The sequence below is a fragment of the Sarcophilus harrisii genome, chromosome 4 (genome assembly GCF_902635505.1).
Source record: "Sarcophilus harrisii chromosome 4, mSarHar1.11, whole genome shotgun sequence".
NCBI lineage: Eukaryota > Metazoa > Chordata > Mammalia > Dasyuromorphia > Dasyuridae > Sarcophilus > Sarcophilus harrisii.
The window spans coordinates 194,955,090-194,973,331 of record NC_045429.1 but is presented as its reverse complement, the minus strand read 5'-3'; the positions used below and the strand labels follow the sequence as shown (position 1 = coordinate 194,973,331).

At 39.7% G+C, this 18,242-nt stretch overlaps 1 protein-coding gene across 1 annotated transcript in view; it reads right to left on the bottom strand.

Moving 5' to 3' along the window:
• Positions 1 to 1,307: 1,307 nt before the first annotated feature.
• BEND3 (BEN domain containing 3) overlaps positions 1,308 to 18,242 on the bottom strand; it is a 66,694-nt gene continuing 49,759 nt past the window's right edge. Inside the window, exon 4 of the mRNA XM_031964463.1 lies at positions 1,308 to 7,662. Coding sequence (XP_031820323.1) covers positions 5,404 to 7,662 — 2,259 coding nt within the window. The 3' untranslated portion in view covers positions 1,308 to 5,403. The remainder of the gene's footprint in view (positions 7,663 to 18,242) is intronic.

Here is an 18,242-nt window from a genome sequence, read left to right as displayed (position 1 = left end):
AATCAATGTGATTTTGTGGGATACATAGTCAGATCTTTGCTTTAAGAAGATCAACTTAACTGCTGGAAAGAGAACAGATTAAAATGGAAACAAAAAAGGCAAGAGAGCAACCAGTGGGCTGAGAAAGAAGGGGACATGTAATGTTGAGAGTAAATCGCTTTCTATAAATTGCTTTCTTGTATCTGTGGTCTCATTTGATGTCTTCAGTTTAACCTTGGTGCCACCTCAGACTTATAAAAGTTCTTTAAAGTTACAAAGAGCTCTTTCCCATATATTATCCCCTTTTTGAGTTTCCCACTTGCTTCCCATGGTACAAGTAGTATCTCATTGGAGCTAAATTCAAATCCAGCCTCAAGACACTAAGCAAGTCATTTAACTTGTTTGCCTTAGTTTCTTCATCTATAAGTATAATAAGTGTGCTGACTTTTAAGGGTTGTTTTGATCAAATGGGATAATTGTAAAGTACTTATTGTAACAATTTCTGGTAGATAGTAAGAGTTATATAAATGTTAGCTATTCACTATCATTATTATTGCCATTTTATTTATTTAATCAACTAAGTACATAAGAAAAATAAAATTGAGAAAAGTTAAATGATTTGTTCAATACAGGAGACAGCAAAACTAGGGCTTCAATTCAAGTTTCCTGACCTCAAATCTAATACTTTTTTTTTGCCATCCCATCCTGCATGTACTTCCAGGAATGAATGGTAAAACTTTAAAAAGGTTCAAAAATTTTATCACAATATATTAAAAGCTATGCAAAGAAATCCCTACTTATTTTTTTAAAAAAATTTCACCTATACATTTATTTTTCCCAGGTAACAAGACTTTAGTTATAAAAGGAATTTCAAAAAACTCATCTTTTTCCCAGCTAACTTCATTTAAGCTTACAAATGAACTGAATATAATTTCTTCACTTTTGTGTCTAGGAGCACCAATTACATATTTCAACTATCACTCAGTACTGTAGGCCTAGGGTAGTTATTACTATCTTAGGTCAGAAGATGCTAACTTTAAGTTTACCCTAACTCTTAACCCATTGCTATCAAAAAGAAGAGCTGGAGGACGTCTTCTGCTAGAAGTATACAAAATCAAGACTACACCTTCATATTTCAGTGGCCCCTGAGAGGAAAATCTCTCTCCCAAAGACAACATTAAGTTTGTCTCTCCAATGAATTTATAAACAGCAAATTGAGAGGAGATAAGAGGAGAAAGAATATGAGGCCATTAGCTAATAATAGAGAGCAGTGTCAAGGAAATCCAATTTAATCCAAAATGATAAAAGGGCAGAATTTTGGAAGGCGATGCAATGTAAGTGTTAGAAATGGCTGGGCATGTGACCAAGAGGTCACAAGCCTTGCCCTTAATGGCTCATTAGGGAGGTGGCTTATAAGCAGCCTTGAAGGGTGTGTTCTGTGAATGAACTCCTCTGGCTCACCTCTATCAGGGAAGTGTCAGACTTAATTGTGACCAAAATAGAAGAATTGTGTTTAATCAGCACCAGGTATTAGATTCCAAAGCACCCCATTGGTAAGAATGACCAAGTACTTTTTATATTCTTTGGTACAGGTGTTAAGCAAGTGGCCAAACGGGAAAGGCAAAAATAAACTTGAGATAATACATCATTGACCTATGGCTTGAAGACTGGGAGGGAAATCCCCAAACCGCTCTCCAGACTTAAAACACTAGATTGCAAGACTCTATGCATTTTCTATGACATTTTATATAACCCATAAAACAATGCTTGTATAAAAATTCACACAAAGTTACTAGAGAGCATACAATTACCAAAAAACAAAAACAAAAACAAAAACAAAAAACAGTCCTGGGTTTGTGTTACATTCAGATTTCTAAAGATGCACTCGAATCAGAAGGAAGATGCAGCCATTATGTGATATCAGTTCATTCTCTTTGGTAAAACTGTTTTTATTTTTCTTCAGAATGTTTTTACTCTGGCATCCCCTTTATGAATGGTCTGCTGTATCTAGGATGTCAGAAAGTATTAAGGCTGGATCTACACAGACAAGCTTTTGTTTTTGTTTTTAGTTTTTTGCCTGCCCAGAAGCATAAGGTGAGAATTCACTTGACCACAGTCAATCGGAAGGTTTTCTTCTCACCCTTATCCCACCCCTAAACAAACATGAAATAAAACATTCAGAGACCAAAGTGGGAACAAAGGCCACAATTTTCAGGTCCATAATAACCAGACCACGGCCAACCCAATTATTCTTACCACTTTTAACTGCCAATTCAATTCCCGCCCCCCCCCCCCCAAGAATAAATCCAATTGATTGCTTAATGATTAATCCTGCTCTCCTTCCTTCCCTTTTCTTTTCTCACCCTACCCCCACCACCATTACAAAAAAAAAAAAAAAGTGAAAAAGTAAACAGTGACAGAGTGGGATTTGCTCCCTTACTTAGACATTAAAGCACCTATTACACAGGGCATATTTTTATTCCCTGTTTGATTGTGATCCTGTAGACACAGCCTAGCAGAATTTAAATTACATTCATGACTTTCTTTGTACATTCTTTTTAGATGCCACAAACATTCAGGTGATGGTTGTGAGTGAATGTTACCAACTATAGCAAATAACTGTTAATTCTTTTGGCCTTTGAAATGAGGATTATTTAAAAAAAAAAAAAAATTAGAAGCAAAAAAGGAATGCCAAAAAGGTGTCAGAATGCTTCTAAACTCCTGGGGAAATATCAAGTATTTTGTACTTCTATTGCTTAAATATAAAAAGTGGACTGGAGCAGCCTGATGATGACAACACAGAAGACACCATACAAAAGGGTTGAGTAAGGATGTGGAGGCATTTCCTGGCTAAGAGAGATAAGAAATGGCTTTCCCAGAATTATCTATGATTTTATACTGAAATTTATTCCTTCTGATTGCTTTCTAGAAGGCAAAATCCTAGGCATTTAAGACAATAAAGGAGAGTAAGCTCACTATGGACTTGGAAAGAAGACTAAAACTCAGAAGTTTCCAAGAAGCTTATTTGATTCCTGTGTCCTGCTAATTTCTCTTTTAAAAAAATTTTTTTAAAATCAACAACAGAGCAGATGAGTATTTTTAAAATGGATTATTAAATGACTGGACCCCTGGAGGAGGAACTGGGCTATGTTCCATCTTCTAAAAACAAGGTTAATTTTCACTGGCCTTGGGATCCTCTCCAGAAGAGCTCCAGAGGACAGGCACCCCATTAGAGTCCTCAATAATTCTACTAAGCTAATTCACTAAGGACTGATGGTGGTGGGAGGGATATGCAATCCACAATCCTTAGAGCAGGCCAAGGTGTACCAGAAAGGCCCAAATAAAAGCAATTATGGCACTGGTGGTTCCCAGGGCAACCCCCTGGCTGTTGATGCTCCTGAAGCGTGACACACAGAAAGTATGCTTCTGTGCTTTGGACAGTCTTTGTGTACACTGAAACTTTATTAATTTAGGGATCATTTCTAATGTTTGTGAGTGGCAGGGAACAACATATCCCTCAAAATTCAAGACAACTACACATAATCAATGTTCCAATTCCAGATGCTGTGATAAACTGATAACTGTCACAGACAAAAAGGCAAACTCTGCTGGATAGCTGATGTAACTAATTGTGAATTTCAAGAAAAATTCCAGATTAAAAAAAATCCTTTAACTTTTTTTTTTTTTTGTGGGGGGGAGGAACATATGAGAGACAAGATTTGAATTAGGGCTTTCCAGACTCCTGAGGCAAGCCTTAGACCATACTGCCTCTCAAAATGTATTATTAAACTTTAAAAATTATACATTTTAAAAACTTCACAAGAATTTCATAAAGACTGGGGGATGCAATCTGTTAATTTTGTGTTTAGCCTATTCAATTTTCAGTAGGAGGTCCCCTTTTCTTCTTAAGTATTTGGCCACATAAATCTAAGAGAGGTGACAGCATCTTTTTTTTATATAGATTACTCTGGGTCTCTGAAGGTTATAACTCCTTGAATAGCATGCCACGAAGCTAGAGGAATTTTTCTTCATTAGACAGCCAAACAGGAGAGTATTCTACTGACATAAATGTGGGAATGAGGAATAAACCAGGCACTAAAAGAGAAGATCAACTTAAGGAGACCACAGGAAAACTTCAAAGAGGATCTTGGGAAGCAAGTGGGATATAGAGTTTGAGAGAGAGTGCAGGACTGTCCCAAACTATAGAGGCTCTGGGGCAGGCATCAAGCTGGCCCTGAAATGTTGGGATCTTTTGATGGATTCCCGAGGCAGCCACTGAGGTGTGGTGAAGTCTCCTCACACTCTTGAGATTTTGTGACATGAAATCACCAAGCTGTTTCCAGAGTCTGCCTTCTGAAATTTTTTATATATATATAAAAAATAGGCAGATATTTTTAGGAAATGCAAGTGGTATCATCTTGTCCCCATAAAGGGAGCTGTTTTTAGGCAGAATAGTGAACCTAACCGCAAAATGCAACTACACAGGAAATGTAGGAAAAGTATTTTTCCTTTCCCTATGTGAAATAAGGGGGAGAAAAAAGGGAAACCTAAAACTCTGATGGTGCTCTAAATGTGGGTTTCAATATTTGTCTACATTCTTATCATCATCCAGTGTTTTTTTTTTTTCTATAGATAAGTGAGCCTAACATTCTATTGAGTGTGGGGGCACAAAAGAAAACACATTTACACCATGCCTAAACCTTATTGATCACAGTGAAAATAAAAACAAGGGCAGTTTCACCCTACTGACATCAGTGTGGTTATCTTGGCCATGCCAAAACCAAGTATTAGAGACATGGACAGCAGGACCCATGGCCTATATGCCATGCCTGATGCTGAGATCAGCTATGACAAGCATGGCACTTCCAAAGATTACAAAAATCTTTAAATGTTGTTTAAAAAAAAATCCTAAGTTTGAAAATTTCTGGTTACAGTACTTCAGCTCAACTGTGTAAAAGATATTTTTCCCATGAAAATTGCCCTCAAAGAGCTCAATGATTTTTTTTTTTGTTATTTTCTTGTTTAATTTTTAAAAAGTGATAAAAATGGAAGATGCAAAAGTGGGGAGAGGAACAATACAGATGCTTAACTTGCCATTTAAACCATAAAAAGGAAGGAGTAAAAAAAACTTCCATCCTAGGTTGGAAAATTATTGCTCAGAGCCAAGTCTGTCTGCCTGAGCACTAAGGGAACTTAGTGCATATGTATTTTGGACCAGGGCCAGAAAAAAAAATTCAAAGCTTTTTGTTGCTTGTGTTTTAGTAGGTCTCTAAGTGTGCAAATGTAGTAAGCCACTTCCCACTGTTGCAAGTGGGCACCCCTGTGGATGCCACAGCAATGCTAAAAAATAACATCTGAGTTTCCAAGTGTGCCCTTCACTAGGAACTTAGTGACCCCAAGTTTTAAAGGTTGAATAGTTTCCTATCATTTCTTCACTTTCTTGGCTTTTTTCAAGATGTCACACTTTTTTCTATTGGGTCTCCGGCATCTCTCATCAATGCTGGGGATACATTCGTAATGCCACACCTCCTCCATCTTCTCCACGGGGTAAACAGCTTCGACGTAATGGCGGATCAGTCGTAGTCGGGTGGGGTCAAGTTGCTTCTTGTTACAAGCACCAGAGTGGTTATATTGCAGTCTGAGGTTCTCTGTGGTAAAGAGTTCTGGGAAAAGTCTGACCAGGAGCCGGGCAGCAAAATTGCCCACAGAGAGACTCTGTTGCACGATCTCCCTCACCTCCTTATCAGTCAGCAAATAGAGAGAAGGCACAGGGAAATCTGGGGAAGGGACAACCAATTCATCTAAGGGGATCTTGCAAAAGTCCTTGCTACTCCTTTCTGGAGGCAACGGGGGCCCTTCAAATTCTTCTCGGAACCTCTCAGGGTTGATTGCATAGTTCATGAAGTCCCTCCTCTCCAGGCCTGGCACCAGGACTTTTCGCTGCTGCTGGTAGGTTCGCCTCTGCTCTGTGTCCCTCCGACGGCACCTCTCGTCCAACTTGCCGACAAACTCCAGCGTCCACACCCGGTCATTCTTGGCCCTGGGGTACAAGAGCTGCACATAGTGCCGAATGAGCTTAATCCGGGAGGGATCGAGTTGTTTCTTCCCTAGAGAACCGCTGCAATTATACTGTTTCCTCAGATTCTCATGAGTGAACAGTTCAGGGAATAAGTGAACCAGGAGGCGAGAGGCGAAGTTCCCAATGGACAAGCTGCTTTCATAGATGCTCCGGATCTGCTCCTTGTTGAGCAGATAGTCAGATATCGGCACTTCGAAGTCAGGAGGGGGGATGTCCAGTTTGTCAAAATCAATGGGCACCAGCCAGATCTTCTTGGACCTCCGGCCAGGCCTCTCGTACTCGAAGCTGTCTTCCACTTTGATGATGGACACGTCGTCGGGAAGGCTGGAGGAATCGTAACAGTCGTCCCTCAACTGCTCGCACTCGCTGCCATCGAGGCAGAGGCCTTCCAGCTCATCATTGATCCTCTGGGCGCACTGCTGCTGCCACGCCTCCTCATCCTGAACATCAGGGAAATAGATCTCTGTGTAGCGGCGGATAATCTGTAAGCGCTGGGGGTCTAGCTCCTGCTTGCCGCCATCCCCATAGCAGTTGTACCGCTCTGCCAGCTTTCGATGGTCAAAAAGCTCGGGGAACAGCCGGTGCAGGAGGAAGACGGAGAACTCCCCAGGAGACGAGGCCTCATCCAAGAACTCATTGAGATCCTGAGCGTCTAAGACCATGTCGGAGGCGATGGTGCTGCTGCGCTCCAGGGGCAAGGCTTCCTCCTGCTCTTTGTCCTCAAGGAAGTGGGCTGGCTCCACCTGCTCGGTCTCGTAAAAGCCGGACGGCTGGCCGCTCGGCTGGCCGCTCTCCATCTCACGCTGGGCCCAGAAACGGTTGAAGAAGTCATTGACCTGAGGCAGGCACTCCACTTGCCACACGGCCGTGTTCTTCACCGAGGGGTAGCAGACTTCCACATAGTTTCGGATGAGCTGAAGGTGGAGAGACTCAAGCTTCTTCTTGTTCACGAAGCCGCAGGTGGTGCAGCTCCGATTGAACTCGTTGTCACTGAACAGCTCCGGGAAGAGCTGCACCAGCAGGCGGCAGGCCAGGTCCCCTCCTGATGAGCTCTGGTCTACGATCTGCTTGAGCTCGGCTGCGGTGAGCTGGTACTCTGGCGGCGGCTGGAACTCAGCCACAGACTCCGTGGGGCTGACCTGCTTCTTGATCCGACTGACTTCCAGGGAGAGCAGGTCCACTTTGCTGTGCAGCTGGGACATGTTAGAATTCAGAGTGTTGAGAGTGTAGAACATCTTCTGAATCAACGAGTAGATGTTCGGGTCGTTGTCGGCCCCGGTGACCACAGCCACTGGAGTAGTGTTGCTAGAGTCTCGTTTCCTTTGCTCATTCAAGAGCCGGAGGGGTGACGGGCTATTGGCAGAGGTGACTTTTTCATAGAGTTCATAGTTGGTAAACTGGTCTCCCCCAGGAGGGTTCTTCTTCTCAGTGATCTTGTGCGAGATGCCATAAAGAGGCTTTTTATATGAGGGGGTGGTTACATCATTTAAAGGTTCCTCTTCACAAAGCCACCCAATGCCAGAGCTCTTGCTTTTATTGACCTGTTCTCCATTCCCCTGGTTGGGTGAATTGGTATCTCTGTTCTTCATGCCAGCCAGAAGTGCCTAAGGGAGAGAAAAAATGTTTTCCATAATGGTTAGGTGGGTTCTGCCATTTATCTATCCTCTCCTCCCCCTTGCCCATGGCACACACATTGAAGAATGTTAATGATTGAGAGAGATGTGAGATCAGGTTAATTGGAAGAAGCTCACATAGAGGCAAATTTTTCTAATCCTGAACTTAGTCCTTCCAGAGAAACCCAATCAGCTAAAGTTCACATAGACTATTCAACCCTTCCCAGCTCTAAATCAGCTTGTAATTTTAAAATGAGATAATATATTGTAATGCTTTGTAAACCTTATAAGGCTAACAATTATTAGTATAATCATTCTTGTTATTATTATCATCATTATTAATTTTTTTATTAATGCTACTATTGAGAGTGGGTTCCTATTTTATGAGACTGATAGACACAGTTCTGAGTTTCTCCTCCCTGAAGGGACAACAAAGAAATGAGAAGCTGGAATCATTCCAGCTTCTGGTATGAACTGATTTGTCCAGTGGTTTGGACAAACTTGTTTTGGACAAAACTGACTGGTTTGGCCTAGCACTGGACACAAGCCCTTATATACAGTAAAAAGAATGGAGCTTAGCTGTTGTTTCTGCAAAAGCCAGACTTGAAAACATAGGACAACAATCTTGGGTTCTAGTTTGGATGTGACAGGAAAACCATTTCCTCTCCCTCTGTAAAATCTGTTATTTCTCCTTCCCAGGTTTTTTTAAAGTGGACTAAAATAAACTCTGTAAAAAATACATCAAAATGAAAAAATATAGCATGAAGCATAAGTCAAGACTGTACCTTATCTCCAACCTATAGTGTTAACTTATTGTTGTATCTACAAATACCCACTTCACTTAAATACTCTAATTATAGGAGGTGCCCAATTGCTGACTGTGTTACATGAACAAGTCATTTACCCTTTCAGTTTTTCCAGGAAACTCTAATACTATAAGTCACATATGAGTCACACATCTGCATTTGATGGAAAGTTTGGGGAAGTTTTCACTTCACTGTGTTCCCTGTACTAAAAATATTACAGGCCCCAATTCCAGTATACCTCCAACCAATGCCTCAGCTATTCAAAATATATGTGACTATGGAATAGGTTTTAAATACAAATTTTCAAGCTGAAAAAAAAAAAAAAAAGGATGTCAATACCGTTAGATGGCTCCATAGTGCACAGAGCACTGGGCCTGCAGTCAGGAAGACCTGAATTCAAATCTATAGCTGTGTGAACTCAAGTAAAGTCACTAAATTCGCACTGCCCACTTAGATTCCTCATCTGTAAAATAGGGATAAATACTAGTATCTACCTTTCATGTTGGTTGAGGACCTAATGAAATAATATTTGCAGAGCATTTTTGCAAAACCTCGAAATACTTTATCAAAGGTGGATGATTTTCTCCCTACCCAGCAGCAGATGCTAATCGAAATGCTACTGGGGAAGAAAAGCTGGATAGTTTGATTGCATTCTACCTAGTGGCCAAACCAATTTCACTCCTCCTTGAGCAAGTCTAACCTCTGGCATTTATCCTCTAGGGGACATTTTCTTTGCTGAGACAGAAACTACTTGCTATACCAGGGAGATCTTACTCAATTTCCCAGAACACCAATTCTGCAAGCCCTACTCATTCCTCCAGTCCATAATTTTAGTTGATCCGGGGGGAATCTTCTCCCATAATAGATGACACTCAGTAAAGTCTAGATGATTCCATAGTCTATTTGTTTTTCTAAGTTCTCCTCTCTTAAAGACATCTAGAAAAATGTTAATATACTGAGGGAGATGTAAGGTGAGGTTAACTGAAAGAAGCTCATGTGAAACAAAATTTTTCCAAGCCTGAATTTAGTCCTTCCAGAGAAACCCAATCAGCTAAAGTTCACATAGGCTACTCAACCCCCAGCTCTAAATCAGCTTATAATTTTAAAGTGAGATAATATATGTATAGTGCTTTGTAAACATTAGAGGGCTATCTATTATTATTATTACCATTCTTGTTATTATTATTATCATCATTATTATCAAACTCCTCCATAATGCCTTAAGATCCAAAGAAGGGTCCTTAAAATTGTTCTACCCCTTAGCCAAGAGTGTCCTCAATCTCTGGTTGGAGTTTGGACTAGAAATGGACTACTCATTGTGATGGCTCACTTGTGACTACATATCAGAGGATGGGAGCTCCTGCAGTCCAAATCTGTGCCTCCTCCAATGGAGTGTCTACAGAGAAGAAATGCATTCATCCAACCACAGGACTTCGAACACTAAAAAGACAGCATTTCCCTTTATTCAAATTATACCCACATTAACACTTACATGCCAAGAGGATCTTCCATAATGGTTAAGTGGGTTTTATAAAAAGAATATATATCCCAAGGCAGGGATTTATTTCCTGTGGAAAGGGAGCTGGTAATTCACTTCTCCCAGTAAACTTTCAAAATCACATCTGGGGAGAAACCTCATTTTATATCAATTTTAAGCAACAATCAGTGAATAAGCATGTTTTAAGTGCTTTCTATATGCCAGGCAAAAACAAAAAGAAAGACAGTCCTTGGTCTCAGTTATGGGGGAAAACAATATGCAGAAGGGAAAGAAGGTACCTGGTGGGAGGATGGTGAAATCTGAGAATGACAGTTGTTGGCTGGTTTGAGTCCTTTCCCAAAAATGGTGGTTCCAAGAAGAACTCACTAATGGGAAAAGAAGCCCACAGGAATAGAACCAGAAAAAAGCAGGGGAAGAATGTAAAGGAAAAAGGACTGTAAGTAAGGAAACCAACACAACTTGTTAATGGCTGAGTCAGGTATAAAAACCCTCAAAAGTCTTCCACCCTACACTAATATTTATCAGTAATAATAATATCTGGCATTTAGGTGATACTTTAACTTTTATTAAACGCTTTGGAAAGGTTACTTCATTTGATCCTCACAAAAATTCTGTGACATAAGACGTACGTGTTATCCACATTTTATAGATGAGGAACCTAAGGCGGAGAGAGCTTATGATTTGTCCTGATCCACACAGCTAATAAGTGTAGACAACTTACTCAGACTATTACATCTCAAGCAGGATGTGAATTCAGGTCTTCTTGACTCCAAATCCAGACCTCTATCCACTGATCCACATAACTACTTCTAAGAAATTTCCTGGGATTTACTAGTAAAATCAAGCTTATGGATTCTGAACAAAAGTGCATTTTCCTCAATACTTTCCTGGGGGAAAACAAAGTTATTTTAGTGAGATTTTTTTTAGTCTGTCTCCAATATATGAGTTCAGATTCCTTGATGCCTTCAATAGCTGGTATTTCTTATTTGGCCTGGTTGTCAATAATCTATGCCAGACTTTTCACCTTTGTCTTCTAAAAAGAGGGTTTTTTGATTGTTTATTTGGCTTAAATGGTGGTCTAGTGATCTAAGAAAATACCTAAAAGCAAATGGGAATGCCTGTTCTGCTGATCTACTGGTAATACTTCAGAAAGAATGAAAGTCACTTCAGTGTCTTGATTTTTCTATGAAGGGGGGAAAAGGAGGAAACCTTAGACTCTATCTAATTGCAAGGGACTTTTCTTTCTCAAGAACAATATCATATTTTAAGGTAACTATAGTCATCTATGAGTGTCTCTCAACTTTCTTTAGATTCCTAGCACTTAGCATAGGTAGAGAGGTCTATTAAAAAATGTTAGCTGACAAAGAAAAACCAAACAAGTGAGAGTTTAATTCCTAGACAGAATGGGAGGGGAGGAGTTTCAACCAATAATGATCCTCATATTGTGACATAAAATCCAAAATAATAACTTATTTTAAAAAATATTTCTTTCACTCTCAAAATTCCTCCAGTAGACGGCAGGCAGGCAGACAGAGACAAATGTGGCCCATTAAAGAAACCTAAATATCCAAGGAGTGGTCATCTAGCCTTTGAATCAAACCCTTTCCACTCTAGGATAGCCCTAATTACTAGAAAGTTTCTTCTTACACAGGGTGTAAATCTACCTCTCTACAGCTTCCTCTCATTACCTCTGGTTCCTAGGGCCAAACAGAACAAAAAGCCTATTGATAAGGGTGACTCAGGATATAGCCACTGCCAAGGACTATCTTGACCTTAGTGTAGCAGCACTCTAGCTGGTTACTGAAGGACTATAATCAGCAGTAAATGGCAACCTCCCACAGGTTACTTCTATCATTGCCTCCATGAGGGCAATCCTCTTTTGACTCTTGCTAACTGATTTGTGGTATTCCATGGCATGAATTCAATTCTACCTGCCAGGCAGGCAGCCCCTAGTGGGTGCTCTTCCCAGAGTCAGTGACAAAGTTGCTGGCATGGCTAATTTTCATTGTGCAGTGCAAAACCTGCATGAAGTCAACAGCTTATTGAGAAATTCCAAAATCTGTGTTCAACACAGTACATTCAAATTAAGTGAATTAGATGGCTTGTGCTCTGAATGCCTTTTGCCTTTTTTTTTTTTTCAGGTTGAGTTTTATTTGAATGCATTTTTGAGGGCTTAATTGAACAATCGGACATGGCAGAGAGTGGGCAAACTGATTAATGAGCACTCCTGCCTGTTTGGGGAAGTATATAGCTGGACCTAAGCAGAGTATTAATCAGCAGTTACAGACAGTCTTATTACACTTAGAAAATGAGCATTCAAATAGGAACATTTTTAGGTCACATGTTCTCACTTGGAAGAGAAGAGGTCATCTTCACCGGAAGGGCAGTATTTGCAATAAATATCCAGATACAGTCTAGTTTCACTTGCAAATTTGATCATGTCACCCCAGTAGTCAATATACTCTAGTGGCTTCCTATCACCTCCAGGAACAAATATAGAATTCTCTGCTTGGTCTTCAAAGGTCTGCATAACCTCTCCCACCCCCTCCCCAAATTTTCCAGTCTTTTTACACCTTTCACCCCATCACATATGTTTTAATACAGTGACACTTAACCTACTTTCTGTTCCTCTTCCAAGATACTCCACTTCTCTACACCTATTAATTTTTCTGGCTCTGCAGCTTGCCTGGAATGCCCTTCCTCTCCTGGCTGTCTACAATCCCAACTAAAATCCCACCTTCAACAGGAAGCCTTTCCCAACCCTCTTAATTCTAGTGATTTCCTTCTGTTAATTATTTCCTATTTATCCTTTTTGTATATATTTATTTGCAAGTTCTCTCCTCAGTCAGACTGTGAATTTCCTGAAGTCAGGAACTGGCTATTTGCCTTCCTTTGGTATCCTCAAAGCTGACTATGTAGCCCTGTACTTAAATGCTCATTGATTAATTAACTCTTTTCTTTAAAAAAAAAAAAAAAAAAAGTCTAGAGAAATAAAATTTCTTAAGTACTTAATTCTGCTTGCCTAAAAACACACAGAAAGAACCCTTAAAGGAAAACCACAGATGGTGTACAAAGACCAATATCTGGTAAGTGATAGAGGACCTAGAAGGTATTCATGGATGATCAAGAAATGGAGACTGCCTAGCATGGTGACATATACCTTTAGTTCTTCAGCATTTCCCAGGCTTACAAAGATGTATCTCATTTTCATTGATTGTGTTAAGGATCTTCCCTTTAGCATATTAATCTGCATCATGTTAAAGAAGGATTAACTTTGCTCTGGCATTTCCCACAAAGTCAATAGATGTATCTTAAAACAAAAATACACTCATAAATTAAATCATAGGTAGCCACTTTACTTCCCTAATAGCTATAAGTCAAAGAAAATCAAATTAGCACTCTAATGACCTGATGAGTGGTTCAAAAGCCTTCCTAGAGCTGTCTATGTTAGCTAATGAATGACTAGGGAGAGCTCTTTACTAATCCTGCTCTCTCTGATCGATGGACCACAGTCTCCTAGAGTCCAGCAAAGGCATAAGACACATATAAGAACGTGATGTGGAGGGTCTGCAATAGGAAACTAAGGCAAGATGTTCAAGGCTGTACTATTGTAAGATAAGAAAGCCTTAAGAAAGAAAAGTGCTAAGGATGCAATATTGTTTATTTAATAGCATCTACAAAACCCTGTTCTAGGCAAGTTATTTCTACATCACAATAGAGAGCCTATGGGAAGAGCAAATAATCTCTAACCAAAAAATAAATTAAAAAATGGAAATCCCTTCTATTGTTCCTGATCAGTGGCACTCCAGTCCTAGGATGTAAATAACTGACTGTGTGATATTTACATTGTTATTTGGGATGGGAAGAGGAAAGCAGAGTTCTACAACTCAGCTTTTTAAGATTTTCTTGGATCTCTTAAGGTAGTAATCACCAAATTAGGGAAAAAAAAAAAAAAAAAGGAAGAAAAGGAAAAATTACCCAGACTCTCCCCAACCCCTCAAATCATTCAGCAAAGAAAATATAACTAGACAGAAAGCCTGAGGTAACATGAGTACATGGACACCCAGGAGCTCAGGAAAGGAAAAAGGGGAAAGTGGGAGAAGCAAATGTATAGGCTTGATTCTCCTTTTTACCCTCCCAAGAAGTTCAAAGCATTTTCCTTTTTGTTTTTATTTCCTGTAGCTTGGGAATGAGGTTTCCAACAATGTTAAGTCATAATAAAATACCACCATAATAAAAGGATTTTTAGGTCCCACCAACTATATAGTCTTATTGGTCTTTAAGTTATATATACCCCCCAATTTTTTTTTTTTTTACAAAATGAAGAAATTAAGACATAATTATTCACATTACAAATGATTTTGAAAAAAGTTATTGGAAGCATCCTTTAATGAAGAGGATTTCTGCTTCAGTGCCATAAAATAGAATTCAATTTTGAGAAAAATCTTCAGACTCATCTCTTGTCTAAAATGTCCTGCCTACAAAGCCACGATAGCATCAGAAATCTAAAAAAATGTGCCATATATATGGTTCAGGAGAGAAAATTCTACATGTTAAACAACAGAACCTCAAAGATGGAGATCTCAGTTTCATCTTTCTAACTCAATGCATATCAGAAAAAATGCATATCACCATAAGATGGCCAATAAATGGTAGTCATTGGTCAGGTGAATCGAACTGAGGAACAGCTCATTCCACTTTGAGAGAGTCCTAATTACTGCATTTTCTCCTGACAAGTTTCTCTGGATTCTCTTTGCAGGTTCTACTTATACTCCCGATTCTGCCTTTTAGGCCCAAACAGTATAAATCTAATTCTCTTTCCAAGTGAGATTCTATCATAATACTTAAAGACAATTATCATTGCAGGGTAGTCAGATACAAGTAAAAAGGACAGTGCAGCTCTGAAACTTTCACCTTCTCAAATCAATTCCTTTCCCTGAGGCAGGCCCTCATCATATCCTGAGAGTAACAGTCCCCTAGACCCCTTCTGCTTCTTTTTGTATCTTCCCTCATTAGATTGTGAGCTTCTTGAAGGCAGGAATTGTATTAATTGTATTTCTTTGTATCCTCAGTATACAGTGCCTGACCCACATTTGGTGTTTAATAAATGTTTACTGACTGAAATTTGATTAGCATTTTATCTATTCTTTTATCCAAGTCACTGGTAAAACTGTTATACAATAGGGCCTATTATGGAGGCTACTCCACTAAAGATCTGTTCCCAAGATGGACATCAAATCTTAATGTCTATTTGGGGGTCTAGCCATTCAACTAATTCCAAATCCAAATAACTATACTATGAAATGATAGCTGGCAAGAGTAACATGAGCTGTTTTACCAAATGTTTTTACCAAGTAAACTTTATAGCATTCTCCTGATCAACTAGTTTATAATTGTCAAAAAAGAAAGTCATGTTCATGTAAAGTAGGTTCTTTCTATAACATTTCCAGGACTCTATATTAAGCTCCCTGGCCTATAGTTTCAAGATTCCTGTCCCCTCCCCTATATCTGTCTGACTCTCTGTCTCAAATCAGTATAACATTTATCCACCATTCCTAGGCTCTTTCTATTCTTCATAATCTTTCAATTATCACCAGGAGCAGCTCAACAATGACATCCACCAGGTCTTTCACTATTCAAGGCTTGATTTCATTGAGCTGGGGAGCAGAGCACTCTCTTACTATCACAGTCCTACTTAGCTTGGGTATCAACTCCCTATTAGCTATTTTTATTCTGTCTTTTCCTTTCCAAAGGTCATTCTCTTTAGCAAAGAAAACTGAAGCTAAAGAGCTTTTCTCTGTTGAATGTGACTATATGAAAGCTAGCATCCAATAAAACCCTTTCAGTTTCTCCTGGAAGTTGTTTTATTTACTCACACAGGAATTACAGAATCATGGAATACTGGGAACTAGAAGGGGCATTAGGACACCTAGGTGGTGCAGTGGATAGAGTGCCAGGTCTGAAGTTAGGGAAAAAAACTCCTCTTCCTGAATTCAAATCAGGGTTAGGGTTAGGGTTAGACACTTACTAGCTATGTGATCTTAGGCAAGTCACTTAAACTGTTTGGCTCAGTTTCCTCAGCTGTAAAATGAACTTTTTTTTGGAGAAGAAAATCTTTGCCAAGAAAACCGCAACTGGGGTCACACAAAGAGTCAGACACCACTAAAGAACAAAAACAATAGAAGGGATCTTAAGAGATAATTTAGAGATAATAAAGACAGTAAAGAAAGTAGAAGGGAATAAGGCTAAATTAAATAAAGAGGAAAAATATCAGAACTAAAGGAAATGCTATCATACTAATTAATATATCCTGCTGGCTCCCTCACCCCACATTTTTTAAACAGTTCTCAAATTTTTCCATTTCTACCACTCACACAGCATGAGAAGCACCTTAGTCCAGGCCTCCATATTGCCACAGCTTCCTAACTGGTCCCCCTGCCACAAATCTCTCACCTTCCAGTCCATGCTGAAAATTTCCCTTCAGCAGTGCAGACCTAACCACATGCCTCCTCTACTCAATCAATTCCAGCGGCCTTCTTATTGCCTCTGGGATAAAATGTAAACTACCGTTCTAATTTTTAAAGCCTAGCATAATCTGGCCCCAATCTATTTTTTCACTTTCATTAGTCCTTTTTCTTCTTGCCTGACTGAAGTCCAGCCAAACTGGCTGCTTCTTGTTCCTCACATAGCACAGTCAATTTCCAGGTTCTACGTCTTTGCACATGGCATTCACAGCCCCGTGCCTGCTATGCAGTCCTTCTATATTTATGATTCATTGAGACAAGACAATCAGTTGACTTGTCCAGGGTCACACAGCTAGTAAGTGTCAAGTATCTAAGGTTAAATTTGAACTCAGAGCCTCTTGACTCCAGAGCTGTGTTCTATCCCCTGCACTACCTAGCTGCTCCTGAAATGAAGTCTTTTTTGATCCAACTGCTGGAGTCTTCTCATTTAGACCATTTTGTATATCTCTGAATTCATTAATTTTATATTTTTTCTATATATACTAATATATAGACTTATCTTCTCTATTAGAATATAAATTCCTTTAGGGACTGCTTAATTCTTTTTCTTTATTTCCCTATGCAGTGCACAGTACAATAGCTAACATCTAGTGGGAGCTTAACAAATGACTGATGAATAAATATATTCCTATTTTTATGGAGACTTAAGAACCCTAACAATCCTTGCCCTTGTTTTAAACATTTTGGACCTAAAAGTTTAAAAAGAAAACTTTGGCAAGCCCCAGCAGGGGGCAATATTCTTCATCCAAAGAAACCTTAAACAACACAAAACAAAACACTTTTACCACAGAGAAACTTCTTAGCTGTCCCTACATTCTCTGTCCTGTCAACGCGGCTTTCTGATTCATTCTGCTCATACTGCCAAGACTACAACAGGGTTGGCTGCACATTACAGCTGGCCGATGATAAAAATCGCTCTGCTCAGCTGTCCAGGAGTATCGAGAAATCTTTAAATCTGTGCTACTTGGCAGAGTGTTTCCTGGCTCGTATTGTTCCCCATCCTCTAACTTGTCCTCCAGCCTTATGGGAACCTTTTAAGCTGCTGTTTAGATTTTGGGATGCTGGTTTAGGCTCCCAAATCAGATCTGGGTGCCGATTTAGCCCTGTGAATTCTAAGACAAGCTCCCCCTGATCACCTCCCATCCAACAGATCTTTCTGGTAGAAGCTCAGACAGAACCTGAGGACCCTGCCACTGGGCAATCCCCAAGGGCATGGGTGGATGGGTATTTTAAGTATGTGTTTGGGGCTGTTCCAGTTGATCAAGTCAAGTTCAGTGCCAGTATTCCTATCACCAAGGAGACCCTCCAAGAATTCAAAGATCTTCATTATGAATCCAGGCACAAGAACAGTCACTGGATAGGAACCGGTTAAATGATGCATAACAGCCAAGGAACTGTGATACCAAGAACCCAACAGCCAGCCTCAACTGGGCATTAGGGGCCATTTCACTGTAGTATCTGTGTCCCCAGAAAATACCTCTTACTATCAAATAGCTAGTGCAGTGAATGAGAGCCCTGGAGTTAGGAGGACCTGAGTTCAAGTGCAACCAAAGACATTTGACATGTACTAAGTGTAGGATGTTGAGCAAATCACTCGACCCCAATTGTCTCAGCAAAACACACACACACACACACACACACCCCAAATGGCACAAGGCAGAGTTGTAAAAAACATGGCCCAGTTTTAAATAAGATAAAAGTCATTCTCACACCCAATAAAACATATAAGGAAGCCAAGTGATA